The following is a 20,135-nucleotide window of genomic DNA, read 5'->3' on the forward strand; positions in this document are numbered from 1 at the left end:
TGCTGCAAGCTTTCCCAGGTATGTTAATTTGGAAGCCCGTAGTATATCCTTTACTATTTACCAGTAACGTGAGAGGTGTATTCCTGTTATGGGGATTACTAGCTGCTGGTCAGGAGGTTGCGAAGATCAGATAGCATCATAATTAAATATAAAAATATGAAACTGGTTATTCTGATGCAAATACATGTAATCATATAAGTATTTCTGTCATATACAAAGCAGTATTTGTGCGTTTTATCAAATAGACCATCCAATACAAGCCTTCTATTGATCCTTGGACCATGGTTTGCAGCTTCGCGATTTCTTACATACTGGCAACGATTCTATATGTCTTGTAACAGTGCTAGAACATATCGTCAAATCCCCAAATTCTCCTACCAACTCTTTCAGGTGGTATAACGAGTCCTATTCCACCATGCACCTTATTCAAATGATCGTAGCAAGGTCCACTAGTCGCGAACGTTTTCAAACACACCCAGCACACGTGAGTTTGACATCCCGGACACGTCATATGGTTACATCCCTCCGTCTTTTCCATCGTTGTTTTGCACTTGGGGCAGTCTTTGAATCCTTTCTCTTGCTTCAGCTTCTCGAACGCTTCGTACTCGCCTGAGACCCGGTACATGTATTCGGAGCATGTCATCCCGTCATGGTTGCTGTGACAGGACGTACACGTCGCGACGCAGCATTTCGGGCATGTACGGATTTTGGCGTCGGTGTTGCTGCGGTAGACTTGGTCGCAGTCTGGAGTAGGGCAGTAATGGAAGTCTTGTGGCCGTTGACGGATATAAAAGGAGAACGATGCTTCAAGGACTTCTTCAAACGAACTCGAGGACAGGTGATTGTGGAGTTCGTGGAGGCCGAAAACCACATTACATTGTCCCTTGTCTCCCACACAGCGGATGGTGAATTCTTTCTCACCAGGCAAGACGGAGAGGCAGAGCTTTTCGAAGCAGTCAAGGCAGTACAGGTGATTACACATTGTGCGAATCGGATTCTCCGCCTCACTCCAGCAGACCGTGCAATCTGTGTCATTTCCAGTTTCTGCTTCAGCTTTCACCTGTCGTTGACCATGATATATCGCCAATGCAGTCTCGAAATCCCGAGTTGAGCCAGTGATTATGATTTTCTTCGGGGTCGAGACGGTATCCATTGCAGCAACGCCCTTTCCTAGGGTGGCGACTATCTGCCTAAACTTTTCTTGAGACACCAGCCAGTCCATGTACGGGTCAAGTTCAATGTAATGGACGGTGGAGAAATCCGCCCTGGCAATGGTGCAGAGACGTCGCATCGCCTCTTCGCATTTGGTCGGGCGACCATAAAGACTCAGCTGTGATTGTCTCCTGTTCCTAACGATGACAACGCCAAGGTCTTGCTGAATCTCCTTCAGTTGGCTGTAGACACTTCTGGTGTTGAAGGAATTGCTCCATATTGGGATACCATCTTCCAATGCAACGGTGCCAGCAACAATTTTCTCCAGGGTCTCTTTGGCCTCTGCAACACCCTTGGATTCAGCGCCTTCGAGCTTGAGAGTCGTGTACCAATGCGAAGCATCTGTGGGTTCATACACACGCAGGACGAGATGACGTGCACTCCAATTTCGATTTTCGGCGTCGATCGCGGAACGTACTGCATTGTAGATTCTGGTGGGAATCTTGAATTTTGCCGAGGTAATCAGTTGCACAAAGAGTTTGCCGTCCTTGTAGAAAGGTAGAGGCTTGCCATTGAGGCGTTTGACAGCTTCCCTCGCATCCACCTCGTCTTGGAATCGCGCCTTCGCTTTCATTCGCTTCGCGCCCCAATTCTTACTCGATTCCCAGGCATCTAGTGGACCGATCTGGAGCAGCATTGCTTTCACAGCAGATGATGCCTGCTCTTCCGTTGCGCAATAGCTCGGCCGTCCAAGCTCAATATGACGAGGCCTGTCGTCAGTCCGAGTGATGGCACGAGTAATGTCTTCCTTCGTTGTGGCCTCTGGCAAGTCACGAAGGGCTACAGTCCAAGCAACGGGATTATACATGCCTGCACTGCGATAAGGGGGACGAGCATTCACCTTTCCTCCGAGAATCTTGTATATCCCTCTGTCAAAGTTGTCCCGCACTCTGCTTGCAATACTCTCTCGACCAAAATTCAGCCAGGCTAAACGGGTGGGCTTATGCCACGAGCAGACGATCTTCTTGCAGTCGACTCGACGAGCAGCCGATTCGGAAAGAACAGCTGGCACAACGGGAGTCACTTCCAGTTGGGAGTATTTAGATCCTTTGGCGGCTCGTGCTGAGTCAACCCGTTTGCAAAAGCTTGTCGCAAATCTTGGATCCTCAACCCTGATATCGGCGCTCATGTGGTGCGAGCCCTCTTGCGACGTTGTTCGTACACAAGCAACCGGCACATTAAAGCCTAATTCGGACAGCATCGCAGCCACTGACTCTGGCGTACTATCGAACGGCAACCCATTTATTCGAATGGCGGAAAAATCAGAAGGGAGAGAAACTTTGGAGATGCGAGCTCCATCATCGAAATGGACTACAGCGCCGCAAAGTTCGCGAGTGAAGTTATGTGGCAATGGCTCTTCCTGAATGAATGAACATTACCAGGAGTTCCTCTCCCTTCAGCTCTTCTAGGGACCAAAGATCCACTTACATCATGATCCTCATTTGGCCGTGCTTCTTCTGTCTGCAGCGGTTCAGGCGTATGAGAGAAGGGACAGGAGTCTCCCTTCCGACAACTCCCTCGTAGGAAGTAGATACATGGAATTTCTGAGCGGGTATCACTAGGATGGTGCAAAGGATCGACGTTGGCATTATCCAAACCGCCCGCTGACACTGGAAGCGCGGTTTGATCGGTAGACACATCATGGATATAGCGACACTGTGTGCCTCTGATACATCCCTTGGCTGTACCGTAGTACTTGCATCGCAGCATTGTAGTCGGATGGCGTGGTCAAGAGTTCGAGAGAATTGCAATCAATACTGTGAGGATACCAACGAGGGGTAAGCCGGAAGAAAGCCAACGTCTATCCGGCATACACATACCACGTGATAAGTGTACAGCACATACTAGTTTTAGTGGGTTGTGCCAACGGAGAGGAGATGACGTATTTTGACTGAGTGGCTAAGAAGTAGAACTCCTAGCTGACAATACTGAAACGTCATGGTTAGAGAAGATGAGAATCATGGTAAAATAGGCTGATTATAAGCATAAGTTCTGACTGGGTCGATATGATTCCATTCCGTTCGTTGTCTCCGATAACTAGCTGCACAAACCACTAGATGAATGACTATTCCTGGAAAATAAATTGGCTCCCACATGGTACAAGTGTTGGAGGTGATAGTAAGTTTATATTTTATTATCGTGACTCCTATCTTTACTCAATGGAGGAACCCTATTGAAAAAAAAAAAAACATATACGGAAAGAGACGACTACATCCAAGTCGGTCGTTGGAACATCATCGTGTTCTTTACCCCGGAAACACCGTTTCCACCAAAAAGAGAAGAAAGAAAAACGGAGTACGGCCCCTGTCTGGGTAGATCATAAGTTCATGGCACTCCTAGAAGTTCCGTCATCAAAACTGCCAGCAAAATCCATATCCATCATCATCCACCCGCAGTCGTCTCGAACGTTGTCTGGAAGCCAACGTAGTGGAGTCTCGACCGCGGAAAGGGCATTCGCCTGCATTTGAAAAGGATGGAGATGCGATAAGAGCTGACTCTGGTCGTGATGAACAGGCATGTCCATGAGATTGTTATTGCTCATATTGTGGACAAATGATAAATCTTCTGATCGGACTTGGTGGGTATCAGAGGTCGAAGGAGAAGGGTTAAAATCACCGCGCGGGAATGGATTCTGCGGCGCTTGTCCAGATACCATGGAATCGGAGGGAGTTATCATTGATTGGGGAGTATCTCCATATTTGTTTTCGTTCAGGCTAGAAGAACGACGTGCCTCATTGTTTGTGTCCCCTTCCTGCCCAGACCCGTTCTTTCGGACAAGCTGTTGAATAATCTCCACGCATCGAATCGTGGAGGGGGTGCTGCGCGCGTTTCGCAGGACCTCCATGTTGAAGGCCAATCGGGCACCTGCAGCCTCTGCTTCTTCGTCCTTGCTCTCTTTCAAGTCTAAGATGTTGATTGTGGCGCCGACAAAGACGGTATATGTCTCAAGATACGTCAAGACCCGAAAACCAAAGCGTTTCACGTGTAGTGTCAGGAGTGCATCGATCATCTCTGCTGCTTTTGTCGCTAACATTCGAGCCTTTGCCACCTTCGGGCGATATGGACGACAAAGTAAGATGATCGTGGCATGATACAGAAGATTCAGCAGGAGGATATGAAGCGGAGGACACGACACCGCTCTAGAGCCTGCCCGTATATAAAGATGTGACGGAAGGTTTTTGGCCCAGTTCTCCAACTTTTCGATCGTTCGATCAAGATACCCGGAGAGATGGTTCTGGTTCTGTCCAGCGTGAGGTCGAGAATACAGCGTATCCAAGATGTCATCGATCATGATGCAGAGCTGGCAGTAAGCAGAGAATCGACTGTTCGTTCGGGACTTTTGAGAGACCCCAACATCCGAGGGAGAGGATTTAAAGAATTTGGGCTTCCATAACTCATTTTCTGCTTCTTCCCCATCCAGCCAGGTCTCCGGGGCTGGGACGGGCATAATGTCATGAATTGTGGGAGCGCGCCCAAGGCAGAGACTCATGGTTCTATCCCACGTGTAACAGCTCCAGAAGATCTGCTGACGGAGAGCTAGATCCTCTGGCGAGAACTGGCCAACGAGGTGACTTAGCGATCTCGGATGTATATGCATTCCAAGGTCACGCATCATCCGGAATGCCATCCCGGAATATAGCCACCCCTGGGAGGTTCTCCCGGATGCACATTCTCTCGCGGAGAAGATCAGCAGACCTTGAAGGGTTGGGATGGAAGACCCTTTGTCGATCTCCTCCGCAAGACAGTCAAGCGCTTTTTTGGCGAAATATTCGCTCAGCTTGGATGCATCTGGTCGGTCCGAAAACCGGGCCGCTTGTGCGAGGACGCTGTTCAAGAGAAACACAGTCACATAAGGCCCGGAATTTGCAAGGTCGCCTGAACTGTCAGCTTGTCGAATGTGTAATGTGGTATTTTATATGAACTCACGGATAAAGATTTTACGACACAGGACCAGGTGCAGGTGGTGTGGCCAGCACCAATACACGTCCAGAAGTTCGTTGACGAGCTCTTGGGAAATTTCCGAGTTGATGATGGATCCCAGTTCTGTCTGCTGGCTCAGAGCGGGTGAAGGCGCAGCAAGACTGTAGATACTCTCTTTGCGAGTGGCATCTCCAGACGCTCTGGATTCTATAAGCACCTCTGATCCGCTTGGGCGGTGGGCCAATGTGATCTGTTCGGGCTGAAGATGATACAGACTGGTCCTTCCATAGAAGCAGATGCGGCCATCTTCGCCGACTGAAGTCTCATTAAGAAGCTCGGTCACTTCATCTTCGGTAGAGATCTCCGATCGAGGGCTGTCTTTCGACGCCCTAGGAAGTTTCGACGACGTCATCGTCGTCGTCTCCTTGCTAAAATGCTCGTCCAGCAACCTCAGGCGCTCCTCATCGCTGGCCGTCTGCAAACGTTCAAGGATCGTCTCGAACGTCTTGAGACGGTCTTGCAGGGCCAGAGCGTAGGTGACAGAAGGAGCCCTGACTCTGATCAATAACTGCTCTTTCTTTGTGTCAATGTACTCACTTGTCAAAGTAACAAGTCTCGTTGTTGGCGATACAGCGATCGCAGCTGGGCAGATTGCCATTGCACCGGGTCTTGCGCCTCCTGCAGTTGGCGCACGCAAAGCCATATTTACGCGTCTGCTGGCGGTCCCGGCGGTTTCGCGTAGGGCGATCACTGCTTGGCGGGTCTGGCGTGGTGGTCATCTTTACGTAGGAGACATCGGACGAGCCGTGTCATTCATCCCATTTTGCATCAAATGGAGTGTCTAGCAGTCAAGCTAGATAGATTGTGGACAGTCAGGATGGAAGAATGTTTGTCCAGTCGTAGTTAGTGCTGTGCCACTTCTCATAGTCGAATGCCAAACTCGTTATAGCGTGTCTCAGTTTAAATGATGCTGGCTTTGGTGCCCAGCAAGGAATTATAATCTTGGCTGGCAAGCCAAGTAAAACATATGGAAGAATCATCTGATTTAGAATAGCAACACCTCGCATGATGATTACAAATATCTGCCTGCCCGAGGAGTCAAGTCCATTGCTCGTTCCCCCTCTTTGCGGGGAATTTCCCCAGATACGAATGGCAGTAATTCGCCCCAATTTACCTGCACTAAATTGATGATTTACACTGAAGCTTCAGACATCAGTTAACCTCATAGTCTATGGATGATATTTTCGTAGAATTCAGGCTAGGTAAGCATGCTGCTTTTCCTACCTGACAAGGTTAAGCCGTTGTACCCTCGAAATATATATAGATTCCCGTCAACGGTGATTGGAAAGCCAGAACGATAATCCAGGCTGCCAAGTCCATTATTATTAACTGTGGAAAACGCTTTTGTTTTATTCGAAATGATGAGCTGGCGGCCTAAAAAAAGAAAATTGTGTTCATAGACTGCATGTATGTCTTGATGATGACTGCCAGATACCAGCTTATACAGATCAAGGACAGCCATCTCTGGTTTTAGTTAGCTTGGCTCACTCCCACTTATGCATCAGGGGCAAAGTGGTGTACTCTTTGCCCCCCTCTTCATGGATAATCCCTGGTAAAAGTACCTAGGATTGGTTGGGTTCTACAAAGGATATATGTACCCTGTCGATTCGAGTTGCACGGATGCATGTATAGTGCATTGCGCATGCTCAAGTCGTCCGAATAGTAAATTCTTCAGGAAGCCATGGAGCTGATTTTGGGGGGTGTTTCCCATGATAATGACGATCACTGCAGGTGACGTGGAGGAGTTCTTTGGATGTCCCGGCAACTCTCCGATGGCGGCATCTCTCCGATGTCAACGTGGGGATGTTGTAGAGCTTCAAGAAAGTGAGCCGTAAGATCATTACTAGCAGAGTGGATTACTCCACATTTTGATATTGCAATGCTCTCGAGAGTTATTTTATTGTTCTTTTGATTTTTTTTATTTTAAGTACTATTTCTGTTTACTGACCTTTAGTGGTTTTACTTCGCAGAATGGCCGATGAAAAGGAAATAGATCAAGCAGTCAACTGGCTCCTCCAACTCTATTCGCAATCGTCGGAGCTGAACACATCCAGCCTGAACACTGATCTGAGAAAATCGCTGCTTCTGTTGCCTGCCAAGTTCCGAGTGAGCTTCAAGGTATGTTCAGTTCATACTAATTGCAGCCGCACCTCATTTCAGCGAGCTGAACAGAAGAATCAGCAAGACAATGTCGGCAACATCTACATGACCCGTTCCGGTCGTGATCCGGAATTGCTAGGCCTAGGCATATGCTTCCCTCTAGACGGGTCGACATCACCTGGGGCATTCGAGGGTGCACTGCGCACGTTTCTCGCGTTGAAGAACAGCAGCTTCAGTTGCGACATCTCCTTGATCGGATGGTCGTCGCCGGCAGGAAAGCCATTGGGGCATGATGTCTGGGAGGGCGAAATATCACTGGAAGAAGGCACTTCGCAGGCTCCGGATCTCAAACAGTTTTCGAGTATGGAGAGCCTTTCCACCTTTGGCATGTCCGCTTTGTTTGAGATTGTCGTAGCGGAAGAACCCGCTATCAGCATCCAGGGCAGCCCGGTTCTTGTGCAGAAAGCTGCCAGTGCTGCTGAAGGGCCTGTGAAGACACAGTCTGAAGGGCGAACTCTGCTAAGGGCGCCAGAGGTGAGGATTGAGGGAAGGGACGCTGTCTCGGTGGGCAGAACGACGGTGGAGCTGTACGGTAAATACATAGCTGCAATTTTCGACAACTTTGACTAGATTTCGTCTGTCAATTGGCTCCCTTGTAAAAGATTAGCAGAACAATAATGATGCATGAATCGTAGTTCTGCTGCAAAGGTTCTTTGCTTTCCTCTTTCGTCGATGGGGCTCGGCGTTAGGGCAAGCAGATTCTGCTTAAGTAAAAGGTCATGGAAAAGTGCAGACCTGGTTTTGACCCCTCCTTCCAATTTTGGTAAAGGAATTTACGCAAGGATACGTAAATATCTATCGCGGTCTATCTTTATCGAGCAACCAACGTTGCGTGTAGAGAATGTCTCCAGCTATTGGGTGCGGACAGTCTCCGCGTGAACCCTCGGGCTACCTTCCACTACCAACGAACTATCGACCAGCATGTGACGCAAATTGAACCAGTCATGCTCTGATGACGTTGGTCCTGGTGTCTGTTCGTAGAAAGGTTCTCTGAAATCTAAGATATATAATTAAACTCTCCCTGTGAACATTTCCTGTAGCATTCACAATTCTCGTTGAGCCTTATCATCTCCACCACTGCAGAGCATCATGGCATCTTCAGTCCATGCCCGTGGCGGCATTCAAACCACTTCTGGCACACTCTTCTTCGAGCAAGAAGGCAACAGAGACGGTCCTGCAATCCTATGTATCCACGGGCTGGGAGGCACCACCAACTTCTACCAGCCGGTTGCTGCTGCGCTGCAGGATTACAATCTCATTCGCTTTGACCTCAGTGGCCATGGAAGAAGCAGCCTTCCGGCGGGGAAAACGAGCATTGGATCGTACGTGGAAGATTGTGAAGGTCAGTGCCGCTGATAATGTGTTCACAGAATGAACCGACGACTGATATCTGATCTCAGCTGTCATCAAGCATTTCGACTTGAAAGACATAACCGTGGCAGGCCACTCGATGGGCGGTCTCATTGCCCTCCATCTGGCTGCTAAACGCCCCGAACTGGTCAAACGGCTTGTTCTGTTTGGTCCAGCTAAGACGCCGCCTGAAGCCGGTCAGAACGGGCTGAGGGCGCGCGCAAAGGCAGTCCGGGAGGGCGGAATGGGGGCCGTCGCAGACGCCATCATCGGGGCATCGCTGTCCCCAACCACGCTGCAGTCCAAACCAGAAGTCGTTGGCTTTGCGCGGGAGTTGCTGTCGAGACAGCAGCCGGAGGGGTATGCGCTGGCTTGTGAGGCTCTGGCCGGCAGTACAGATCCCGAATGGGAGAAGATCAAGGCAGAAGTTTTGATTGTTAGCGGGGCGGATGATAAAGTGAGTACGGCGCAGACTCGTGCGGCCATTGCTGCCAGTCTGAAGGAGGCGAAGAAGGTCGACCAGGTGACGTGGGAAGGCATTGGTCATTGGCATACTTTGGAGAATCCCAAGGGAAGTGCAGAGGCGTTGAGGGCGTAGGTAAGATAGTAGCTTAGTGAGCGTTCAAGACGTCAACTAAGATCTATTTACGAAGAACGAGAACATCTCGACATGAAAGCTGCTTAGATGGGGGAAGAGAGGCGATCACCAGCCCTGGCACTTGGCCCTAAGCCCTAGCTGTGGTCAGGCAAACGGAAATACTAGTTGCAAAGACTGATCTATATCTAAAGCTTCTACATACAATTGCAGATAACCAGCCATGATTGAGATCTAAATACCAGTAGCAGCGCTGGCGCCATTTGTTTCACCTTCTCCTTCTATTCCTGTAGAGGTTCATCTTTCCTCAGCGAAAAGTCCTCTCCTTTAAATGGCTTCAGACCGGCAGTCACTCTCATTCCCGCCGAACAGGCGCTCCAATCGAGGTCCTCACCCCCAAGTGCCTTTGCCGTGGTCAGGTGGTTCCAGGCTTGATCAATGATTGGCGTGGGGGTTGATGTTTCTGCTCCCAGCCGTCGAATATACGAAGCATCCTTCATCCCTCCAGGCAAAGTGAAACCCGTTTTTCCGCTAAAGGCCCCATCTCGAATCTTCCTGCCGTAGTTGACCCAAGCTGGGGCGGGAAACCATTGCTCTGAGAAAGTTATCAGCAAGGGATGTCATTCTGGGAGGAATATGATCATACGGATGAACTCATAAAACAGGTTCGTGTCAAATCCCGTTTTCTCCGCCAAGGTAAAACTCTCCGAGAGAAGCTCTATCGTGCCCAATATGCAGCTGTTCCCCAGGATCTTCAACAGGGCCCCTTTGGACGTCTTGTCGCCACAGTCGAGAATGCCCTTTCCAAGCGTTGGGACCAGATACTCTTTCACGACCTCTCGAACAGCGTCATCTCCTGACACGGCAATCAACAACCCTGCCGACTTCGCTGCTGCAGGTGGCCCAAAGACCGGACAGGACAGGAAATGGACTCCATTCTGGCGAGCTTCTTCTTGTAATGTCTCTGCCGTTGTGGGATAAAGCGTAGAATGATCCACATATATCGCGCCCTGCTTTTGACAAGCAAAGAGCTGCCTGTACACGGACAGGGCAACTTCGTCATTCGCGAGACAGCCATGGACGATCGTACAGGACGAACAAATCTCATCCAGTGAAGTGGCAACTTGGCAGTGGCCTCCCGCCAAACTCTGCGATTTGGCTCGTGTTCGGTTCCATACTCGCACTTTTGGAAGTTGCTGTGCTTGAGCGTAGGTCGAAAGGTTGAAGGCCAAGTGGATTCCCATGTTGCCCAGACCGACGAAACCAAATGTATGCTTTGACGACGTTTCTGAAGCCATTTCGAAGGTGATCAAGAAGAAAACTTCCCAGAATGACAGGGTGTGACGAGGGAGATTGATTGCAGAGGAAGGGTAGGTCCTTTGCGTGGTCGTGGGTTTTATGAATTCTAAATACGAAATGTAGTCTCCACTATGACGACTCACTTCTCTACATCATAGCCTTCCTCATCCTATTCTCTTCTGTGCATGTGGATCAGTCGAATGGATCTTGCAGAAGAGACGACTTGACGATTGCTCCGGCATCTCTCCGACGGCAAGTTGCCACACCCCAGATATTCCGCCAAGCGACCGCCATCCAGCTACAAGGTACCTACCTAGGTAGGTAGGAGCGTCTAATGCTTATGGGATCTGGAACAATCCAGTATGCCAGGGTTGCTCAAATTCAGGCCTCCAAGATGAACCCTGGTCTTTTCCCGCGGCGGTTTACCCCGCTCGTGCGATGATCAGTGATGGCAGTATTTGAAGACCTTCTTTCAGTGGAGAGAGAGAGAATAAATGGAATCTTTTAATATTGGATCCTGCAGTGGGTCTTGTTGTAGTGAGCATTTGAAGTGTTTTGATATCGAAATACATACACATATCTGTCCTTTTTCGTCGCCATGGCTTCGAACGGTCATACCAGCAGAAACGGGGCAGGACACTACAAACCAACTCCAGCAGACATCGAGATAGATAATCACAAACCAGGCGATCCAGACCGGATCCTGTTCAAAAACGTCAACATCATCGACTCCACCGGGAGGGACCCCTATCTGGGCGACGTCTTGATCGAGGGTGAACGCATCACCCAAGTGGGTAACGTCGATCACGAACCGTCGCCAGACTCCAACACTCTCATCATTGATGGTCAGGGCAGGAAGACGCTCCTGTCGGGCCTGTGTGATGCGCACACGCATCTGAGCTGGAACAACTCGCCGACGCTGGACGGCCTTGTCAGTCTGCCGCTCGAAGAGCATGTGCTGCACACGGCCCATTCAGCGAAACTGTACCTCGACTGCGGTTACACTATGTGCTTTGGAGCTGCATCTGCTCGACCGCGGCTCGATGTCTGCATCAAAGGCGCTATCAAGAAGGGAATGATTCCCGGTCCTCGGACGCTGGCCAATTCACAGGAGATCTCCACCACAGGCGGCGCTATCATCCCCAGTATCACCAAGTTTGCCGATGGTGTCGACGAGATGCGCCGGGTGGTGCGAGAGTTCCTGTCTCTCGGAATCGATAACATAAAGCTCTCTATGACGGGAGACTACGTCCATGAATTCATGGGCAGCGAAGAGACGTACTTCACGCTCGAGGAGACGAAAGCAGCTGTCGAGGAAGCTCACAACCGCGGCAAACGAGTATGCGCTCATGCCAGAAGTTGTGCCTCCGTGAAGCTATGTGCCCAGGCTGGCGTCGACGTGATCTACCACGCCTCCTTCGTGGACGAGGAAGGGCTTAACCTCCTCGAGGCGAAAAAGGACCAGATCTTCGTTGCCCCCGCTATCAACTTCCCCTTGACGTCCTGCACCGGTGAAGCAATTCCATACGGACTCACTCCCGAAATGGCCGCGAAGAAGGGCCTGAAGCGCGAGGTAGAGATCGCGGCGAGAGCGATGAACGAGATGCGCAAACGGGGTATCAAAGTCCTTCCCGGAGGGGATTTCGGGTTTGCCTGGACGCCGCACCAAACCTATGCAAGAGACCTTGCTCATTTCGTGAATTTGTTTGGCTATACTCCCATGGAGGCCATCATTGCTGCCACCGCCTGGGGCGGGGAGATCATGGGCCATCCGGAAGAACTGGGCAAGGTGCTTCCGGGGTACTATGCCGACGTCATCTTGGTCGATGGCAATCCTCTGGAGGACATTGAGATCTTCCAGCACACAGACCGGATTCATGCTATCGTTATCAACGGGCATGTCCATAAGAATATCTCGGGGGAGGGACAGGCGGAATGGAAGCCGGGGCAGACGAAGTTGCCTGTTATGAGGGAGGATGGCACCATAGACTGGAAGATGGAAGACCGGTTTGGAACAGCTGTCAAGGCATAAAGTTGAATGAAATCATGTTTGGTGGTGTTGTCAGCTCTCTCACTCCCTTTTTTTTTTGTTCACATATGGCACCTGAAATTGCGAAGCAGTCGGACGACGGAGGAAACGGTTTGAGAACGGACTCCTCGATGTATTCTATCTCCAAGATCTTCTCTTTTTGCGTCTCGTACCAAGACTTTGATGGAGCACTTAGTAATTAACCGCCTAGGTGACCTGCCCATGCGGTAATATTCTAGGACTCTTAGTCATTGTACCTGTCGACCAATCAGTTGAGAAGATATATGTAGGTATATATATGAATTTTTCCCTTTACATGGCCAAAATTACATCCATTTCTACAGGCCTCGTCACATCATAATGTGGGTATCCAAAAACAATCATGAAAAATTCTCCACATGCAAATAGATCCCCTGTGCGCCGCTACCTTTATGCACGGCGCGTTCATCGCTGATCTGAACCACTGTCCACCGCACCGCAGCAGACATGCTGAGCGGGCCACACACCGTCACCGCAGTCTCGCCCTCAGCCTGGCACAACGCCTCCCACAAGAGAGAATCGAAGACCGGCCGTCCAGACCGCAGGACCGCACACGGGAGCCGGGGGTCGACCTTCTCTTCTTCGTCTGCCGTACTAGGCCGCGTTGTCAACACTGCTCTGCTCTTCGGGGGCGACTCAAGTCCCTCTTCCTCTTCCTCGCGGGCCTCACTGATGGCATCGGGGTCGTTTTCATGACTACCCCGACAACACTGGCATTCCCCTTCACACTGGCATCCGCGCGACTCACCGACACCGGGACCCGGGAGCTCCACCATCGTATCGTCGCAAGTCACAAAGATCTTTGCGTGGAACTTGATACCTGCTTTTTCAAGCTGCGCCGCGGCTGACTGCAGCTCCTCTGCAATCCACGACATCCAGGAGCGCTTTTTGATTGCCCAGATGAAATAGATCACGCGCAGAGGCAGTTTCCGGGAGGTGGCTCGAGGCGCAATGTCCAGCAGCACTGCTAGGGTAAACGTCACGCCAGACCCGCCGGCGATGAGGAACAGTGTATCGAAGCAGGCAAAGTCCGCGTGCGATGACCCATACGGCCCGTCGATCAGGGCAATGCGACTTTCCCTGGAACTGGCGTTGCCTCCCTCTTTCTTGCAAGCATCCATTTGATTGCGCTCGACAGCTTTCCAGATGCGTTTGGTAAAACCTCCATAGGCCCGCAAGATAAAGACCATGTCACCATCATGCGACGTAGGCGTGGACACGATAGTTGCTGGATGGGACTGGGCCACTCCATACCGGGGGATGGACAGGAGGACATGGGAGCCCGGAGCCCACTTCTTGACTTGGCGAGTAGAGACTCTCACCCTCGTTGCTCCACCTTCCAGAGCCTCCAGCGTAGCCCGGCAGGGACGAATGTTATTATACATGTAGCGAGCGCTACGAATAATACGCTCCACGAGGTAAAGAGCAACAGGGATGTAAATGTAGACACGAGAGTAGAGGGCCGTAGATGGCAGATGGATCATGACCGCAATGATGAATCCAAAGAAAGTGATGATGTGCTGAGCGACGAAGAAATCATACGAGAGATTCCGCATGGGCGCGAGGGTTGTCAGGTTCATCCAGAGGAGTATCGCATATGCCGCAATCCCCGTGGGAGGACAGGTATCGGTAGCCCATTCGAGTTGCATCAAACCATATTGGTTCCAACCGTAGCTCTCGAACCCGAAATGGAACGTTGCAAGAAGCAGGAGACCTCGAGCGACCCAGCGATGATAGACATTCAGTCTTTCGTATGACATCCCCGACAGCAGACCGACCAGGTTGTTCTTCCCTGCCAACAGGACAATTAACGGAACCTGGGCGACAGCCAGCCATGCTGCGCGAACACTGAGAGCTTGATAGTGCTGGGCACCGGCGACATCGATGTTGACAAATTCCAGCGCCAAAATGAAGACGAGGTAAGCGACGATGATATAAATCGTGCCGAAGGGCGGCACCTTGATCCACCAGGCATACATTGCCGGCGTGACCTGGAGATAGGACATTTCGCGAGCCAGCGCTGTAAGAGTCGCCCAGGATCTGGTCAGGACATTTGTCGGCTTAGCCGGCCGGCGGCGACTCGCCTGACTGGCGCGAAGTCTGTTTTCATTTTTACAAGTCAGATGAAACTATCATCTTGAAATCCGGGGAAACACAAGACAATCTGCTTGCCACTCACCTTGCACGCAGCGTAGCGCCCCAGATGATATTGCAGATCGCAGCGACACCAACGACCACCACGACACCGTACCAGAACTTGCGAGCCGCTCGGTTACCATCAATCTGGAGATAGGTGTCGTCGAGGATCTCTTGGAGGAAGTTGAACGCCTGCGTTTGATTGGAGAAATCGACCCCAGAGGCATTCAAGGGCGTATCGCCCCCCATACCCATATCTCCCATATCCATCTTGAAGGCTGTTTACTCTGTCTGCTCGAGTGGAAGACTGTTGCGCGTGGCAGACAGTGTACTGCTTGGCTTGCATAAGGGGAGTCGACACGAGTTGGAGTTAGATATGGGATCAGCCAACCTTTATAGAGTGAAAAGTTATCTGCGACATTCCTAAGCAGGGAAATGTCAAACAGAACAGACGAGACCTCGACAACTTATTCGTCAGCTAGTTAACGGCACTCCCTTGGTGGAGCGATCTCTGAGATCGCCCTAACGTAGCTCCTCATCCTGCTTGGTCATAATCTGCTCAAGTGTGCCGGGTTGGATCCACCGCGAGGAGTATTACGCAGCAGTCAGACTCAAACTATCGACAGCGAGACTGGGAAAAAAAGGACAATCCTTTTTTTCGAGGATACATCATGGATTGGAGATATAACACTCGAGAATTCGTGTTCTTCTCTCCACATTTGCGCATTTTGTCGCGGTTGTCCAGCTGTATGAAGTTATCGAGTCGTTGATTGTGTGTGGAAGAATTTCCTGCCAAAAGGTGGTGGACATCGGGACCTTCCACTTCCGGTATAGTCTAGCCGACTACCGTCTTGGCCAATGCTTGTTTGCATGGCGTCAGAAATCTGCTCAAATCAGCTCGCTTACCCTGGTTAGTTTAAGAATAATTGCATCCAATTAGAAGAGCTGCTTTTCTGACAAGTCAAATAAAGGCCCAGATAAATATAATGTATGTACTGTACATACTTGACATATGTAGCTCTTTTTCTGCTAAAACTCCTTCCTCTTGAATTTATTATTTGTTTTGGGGTTTATGGAAGAGGCTATGCTGGATTATATGGCTCTCCTACGGATTGCTAACAGATCTTTTTTTCTGTTTTCTTTTCTTTTCTTTTGTTTTGAAGTTCCAAAGGCAATAAAATTATTCGATACTATTATTTTACCGAATATATATTTTTCTGGGCATGATCCTTCCTCTGGATGGACTGTGGAATGCTCAACAAGGCTGCCTGATTGATTATCTGGTTCGACACGACAAAAATACGATGCATTCAATAACTATAAATGGTCTAATGAATAGGATGTTACTTTTTACACGGCTCAGCTGGGCCAGTCTCTGAGCTTCTAGATGTTATTATCATATTTCCTTCCTTTTCTTGTCTTTTTGTGCTGTCCAAAGTCATGTTGCAGCAGCAATGCTTGTCTTCAAGTGCAATCTTAGCTTTTTCCTATAAATGCTAATGCTTAGTACAGCGCCAGAACCCGCGTTTCTTAAGTGCAAGAGACATAATTTTTACTGCACTCGATTCCGTGAAATTATTTTGCCGTCGAGGAGGAAATACCTCCGAGGACATTTCTATGAGGAATGATCAACCCTCTCCTCCACGCCTTGCCTAGCAGATTGGTAGCAACAGAAAATAAGGTACAGTGTCTTTCATCAATCTTCTCGTTCCTGTGAGCAGGAACACATTTATTTTGAGGGATCTTCTGGGGCGCTCTTATTAAGGAAGGCTGTTTATCTTTCGAGAAAATCTACATTTTTTTCCCTCTTTTTCGCTAAAACGAATTACTGGCGGCATGTCGACCCTCCGTCGCTCTCAGGCAAGTGGCCTTGCGCAGACAGCTTCCCCCAAGTATATTTATTATTCCATCAAATACAGAACATGCTGGTTGATGGTCCCTCACATTGCTCTAATAAGAAAGACTCATCGACGAGGGTATTCTACCCCTCTACAGCCACGAGTGATATTTTCCTCACTAATCAACCCCCAATCCCCGCTCGTCTCGACGCTCGACGAATTCGATTTGGCCTCCTTCTTTTCCAAGGGAAAAGCGACATGCATGGAGGTCACTTCCATAGCATGCATCAGCATTGCTATTTTTCGACTAAGCTAAGATTTCTTTCTTTTTTTTTTAAGAAAGAAAAGGTGAGAACTTCCAGCATCTGCAACGCACCGGTCAAAGCGGCTATGAGGCTCTAACTCGTCATCCTCTGGCTTTTGACCATAAATGACGTATAGTTTCGTATAGAGGTGATGCGACAGATCCTTGATCTCCTTCCGCGCCCCAGCCAGCAAAACCTCTATTTCTTCCCTCTTCCAGTTAAGGAACCGCGTAAAGAGTGCATATGTATAAGGTCCTAGAGCCTCTAATAGATTGTGTTGCTGGAAGACACCGATTTGTTTCAGCTTTTCATCTTCTGACCATGGACTCTGTGGTAGCTGAAACTAGAAATCAGCAGGGGCGTTCCCACTTGCTGTAGAAAGTTCCACAAGGGGACATACCTTATATTCCTCCTGCACGACATTCTTGAACCCTGCTTCTTCCATCTTCTCCTTCCAGGTTTTTACAGTCGTCATGCTTTTTCCGAATTTGTCGGCAGCCTGATGCATAACCTCTATCATCCTCAAGAGGTTTTTCGCCTTTTTATGACTTCCATCATCCGAGTAAGTTGTTACCTCAATGGTTTTCATCTCTAGAAATCCTCCTGGTCGCAAATTCTTGTAGCACTGAGCAAAAAGTCGACCAGGGTCGCGAATTGATCCTTCTAATTCACGGCCGTGGATGAAGTCGAATTCTCGGGAGAACTGCCATTCGGCCTCGAAGTCGTCGATCTCGAATCTCAGATTAGGCGGCACCCTAATATTTGTTAATCACCTTGCCTGTGAGACTCGCAGGGGATCGTACCATCGAGGTTGGATGGGGCTTAGATCAGTTCCTGGAGGGCATAATGTCAGTGCTCCGCGAAAAAGCACAAGATTGAGTTCAAGATGAGCACTCACCGATGACCTCGGCCTGTGGATTTTCACTACTCATCCGTTAGCCACAGATACAGAGGTTGCAAATTTTCTCTCGGTGGCATAGTGAGTCAGCGCCTAGACCTAGGGCTCAGGGTCTGGGGCGAGGGAAAGAATTGTCTCTTGCTGGCCCGCCATATAGGCACCTCGCTCACCCGGCCTTTTCCCACAATCCAAGCCTGTTTCTCCAAAGCGTCACGCCCACTGAGCTCGCGTATTTGAGATCTTCTTACTCTGCAAAGTCGATAGCCCAAATGCCAGTACCTGTTGCGATGTAAGTCATCTAAAATTAGGTGAGAATTTGATCATCATCATTACCTGTCCCCATATCTAAGACTCTCTGCGGGTTTTTAACCGGAGCTCGGAACAGCTCGCCACCAAGTACGAGGTTGTAGACATGGTGGGACTGCATCTTGTTAGCCACACAAGTACACACAAGATGACACTGAGGGAATATCTCACCAAATCGAGTCGATCTTGCTCATCTTCATCATTTGGCTTTGGAATCAAGTCAGCAGGCAATAAAGAAAAGGCCCATCAGAGCTCAGCCGCAGTCTCAGTCGCTTACCAAGATGTATTCCCCATGGTGGTATGAATGGTATCGGCGACCGTTCTAGCAGACGATTCAGAATTGGAAGCCCCGTTATGGCGTATTTCTACAAACCTCGTACCTTCCCAATCTGTCAGTCTGGAAAGAAGCACGCTAATCATATGCATGAATGTACTCACACGTAGTTTTTAACGCTCGAAGCGAGGGAGGTGGTGTCGCTGATATTACCAAGCCTGTTGTCACTGTGGTGAGTAACAATCAGCATGAACTAGCAAGGGAGCATGCCACTCACGAGCTCTCAATTGCCGAGTCTGTATCAACGGCAATTACGGGTTCCTGCATCCGTTATTCGTGTGTCAGCATGGAAGAAGACAGGGTTCTGAATGTACAGTACCTCCTGCGGACCAGGGGCGACGTCTTCACACATGGTTGAACGACGAGTATTCGTGGATTTTTGCGTGATGGAGGTGCAGGGAAGAACGTGAGGGGCTCTGGCGATTAAGAACGATATATTTAGGCCACCAGCCTTGCCGGGACTTACTGTGAATCTGTAACTAATTCGATTAATTTAACTTGCACCATCAGAACCGGATCAACTTCCCGGCCCGCCAATGCAAGGCTAAAGTGAACGGAAGTGGCACTTGTCATATTTAGTATCTGTGTGATGGCATGCTAAGTGGAGAAGGGGCCTAGAACTAAGGAAGGCATTACTGCTGCCGTCTATCGTTTTCCACCGCGCAATGGACTAGAGATATGTCTTATGAACTCTCGGGAGAATGTCTCCAGGAGTAATCCTCCCACAAAAAGGAAGAAGAAGGGGGATGAGAAAAATAACAAGGACGAAGAAGAGAAAAAACGACAATTCTAGATCACTCTGTGCTCAGACTGATGAGCGGGGTAATTGCATAGATGCAATAATCCTGCGGCGCAGCAAGTTCTCAACACTTGTTGGAGACAGCTGGCCAGCTCCCGCGGCCCGTGCGCCTAAATGAGCCCTAATCGCTCACGCATATGAGCTCCCAGAGCCTGCCATTTGTTCCTGGTCTCCAACAAGCATACGAAAGGCTTCAATATAAGCCTTGGTGGGATACTGAGTACCTAGTTCGGATTCAACAAGTTTGTGTCATGGCTTTTTTTTTGGCCGAATCTGCAGCAATACGCTCTTTCTGAGGTTCAGTCTTTCGTAAATCAAGTGAACTAGCTGGGCGCTGCTGCTCGCCAAGAACCCTGCATTTTCTACACATGAGTTTCCCATTTCCAGTTCTCAATAGGAGGACCCAAATACTAGGAATTTAGGATAAATTGGCAACAATGGCATGCTCAACTAGACCAACTGGAGACTTCCACGGGATTACACAGGTTAAAATAAGAGGTGGCCCGAGTTTGGTATCGAGTTGAACGCCTCATTTACTCCCCACCTCTTGCAGAGAGAGGGGAAGATAACTCTGTTCTAGCCAATAGCTGCTTTAACCTTACATTGAAGATTTTTTTTTTGCAAAAGAAAAAAAAAAAGCTCTTCTCCAATTTGTGATCGTCCAAGTATCTAGCACAATTAATCACATGTCATTAATAAGAGCACAGATGCTGGAAATATCTAACTGGGCTACAGTTGGGAAAATAATACTGACGAATAAATAATAGCATTAACAGACAATTGTCTATTTTGTTGGCATTCATCAAGGCAGCGATCCGGCTGTGAAGCAAGCAACAACTATATAAGATAATGAA

The 20,135-nt window shown here is 49.3% G+C and overlaps 8 protein-coding genes across 8 annotated transcripts; 3 read left to right on the plus strand and 5 right to left on the minus strand.

The window, feature by feature from the left end:
• Positions 1–343: 343 nt before the first annotated feature.
• VTN77DRAFT_4608 (uncharacterized protein) lies at positions 344–2,922 on the minus strand (the record flags this gene model as incomplete). Its single annotated transcript, XM_069420686.1, has 2 exons — positions 344–2,572; positions 2,641–2,922. 2 exons carry the CDS (start codon positions 2,920–2,922, stop codon positions 344–346), a joined length of 2,511 nt encoding a protein of 836 aa, XP_069277570.1.
• A 607-nt stretch (positions 2,923–3,529) lies between these two features.
• Positions 3,530–5,912, minus strand: VTN77DRAFT_4609 (uncharacterized protein; the record flags this gene model as incomplete). Its single annotated transcript, XM_069420687.1, has 3 exons — positions 3,530–5,088; positions 5,140–5,684; positions 5,731–5,912. The coding sequence occupies 3 exons, from the start codon at positions 5,910–5,912 to the stop codon at positions 3,530–3,532; spliced, it is 2,286 nt and encodes a 761-aa protein (XP_069277571.1).
• Positions 5,913–7,164: 1,252 nt separating this feature from the next.
• VTN77DRAFT_4610 (uncharacterized protein) lies at positions 7,165–7,923 on the plus strand (the record flags this gene model as incomplete). The annotated part of the gene is made up of 1 exon (XM_069420689.1): positions 7,165–7,923. One exon carries the CDS (start codon positions 7,165–7,167, stop codon positions 7,921–7,923), a length of 759 nt encoding a protein of 252 aa, XP_069277572.1.
• Positions 7,924–8,442: 519 nt separating this feature from the next.
• Positions 8,443–9,301, plus strand: VTN77DRAFT_4611 (uncharacterized protein; the record flags this gene model as incomplete). Its single annotated transcript, XM_069420690.1, has 2 exons — positions 8,443–8,695; positions 8,754–9,301. 2 exons carry the CDS (start codon positions 8,443–8,445, stop codon positions 9,299–9,301), a joined length of 801 nt encoding a protein of 266 aa, XP_069277573.1.
• A 278-nt stretch (positions 9,302–9,579) lies between these two features.
• VTN77DRAFT_4612 (uncharacterized protein) lies at positions 9,580–10,596 on the minus strand (the record flags this gene model as incomplete). The annotated part of the gene is made up of 2 exons (XM_069420691.1): positions 9,580–9,893; positions 9,945–10,596. 2 exons carry the CDS (start codon positions 10,594–10,596, stop codon positions 9,580–9,582), a joined length of 966 nt encoding a protein of 321 aa, XP_069277574.1.
• Positions 10,597–11,195: 599 nt separating this feature from the next.
• VTN77DRAFT_4613 (uncharacterized protein) lies at positions 11,196–12,629 on the plus strand (the record flags this gene model as incomplete). Its single annotated transcript, XM_069420692.1, has 1 exon — positions 11,196–12,629. One exon carries the CDS (start codon positions 11,196–11,198, stop codon positions 12,627–12,629), a length of 1,434 nt encoding a protein of 477 aa, XP_069277575.1.
• Positions 12,630–13,006: 377 nt separating this feature from the next.
• Positions 13,007–15,071, minus strand: VTN77DRAFT_4614 (uncharacterized protein; the record flags this gene model as incomplete). The annotated part of the gene is made up of 2 exons (XM_069420693.1): positions 13,007–14,765; positions 14,845–15,071. The coding sequence occupies 2 exons, from the start codon at positions 15,069–15,071 to the stop codon at positions 13,007–13,009; spliced, it is 1,986 nt and encodes a 661-aa protein (XP_069277576.1).
• A 1,880-nt stretch (positions 15,072–16,951) lies between these two features.
• Positions 16,952–18,834, minus strand: VTN77DRAFT_4615 (uncharacterized protein; the record flags this gene model as incomplete). The annotated part of the gene is made up of 12 exons (XM_069420694.1): positions 16,952–17,281; positions 17,345–17,699; positions 17,748–17,778; positions 17,843–17,868; positions 18,091–18,121; positions 18,176–18,263; positions 18,320–18,355; positions 18,426–18,470; positions 18,522–18,528; positions 18,587–18,640; positions 18,700–18,743; positions 18,802–18,834. 12 exons carry the CDS (start codon positions 18,832–18,834, stop codon positions 16,952–16,954), a joined length of 1,080 nt encoding a protein of 359 aa, XP_069277577.1.
• Positions 18,835–20,135: the final 1,301 nt, after the last annotated feature.

Source organism: Rasamsonia byssochlamydoides (assembly GCF_041956645.1).
Source record: "Rasamsonia byssochlamydoides strain NRRL 3658 unplaced genomic scaffold VTN77scaffold_32, whole genome shotgun sequence".
In the NCBI taxonomy this organism is placed as follows: Eukaryota; Fungi; Ascomycota; class Eurotiomycetes; order Eurotiales; family Trichocomaceae; genus Rasamsonia; species Rasamsonia byssochlamydoides.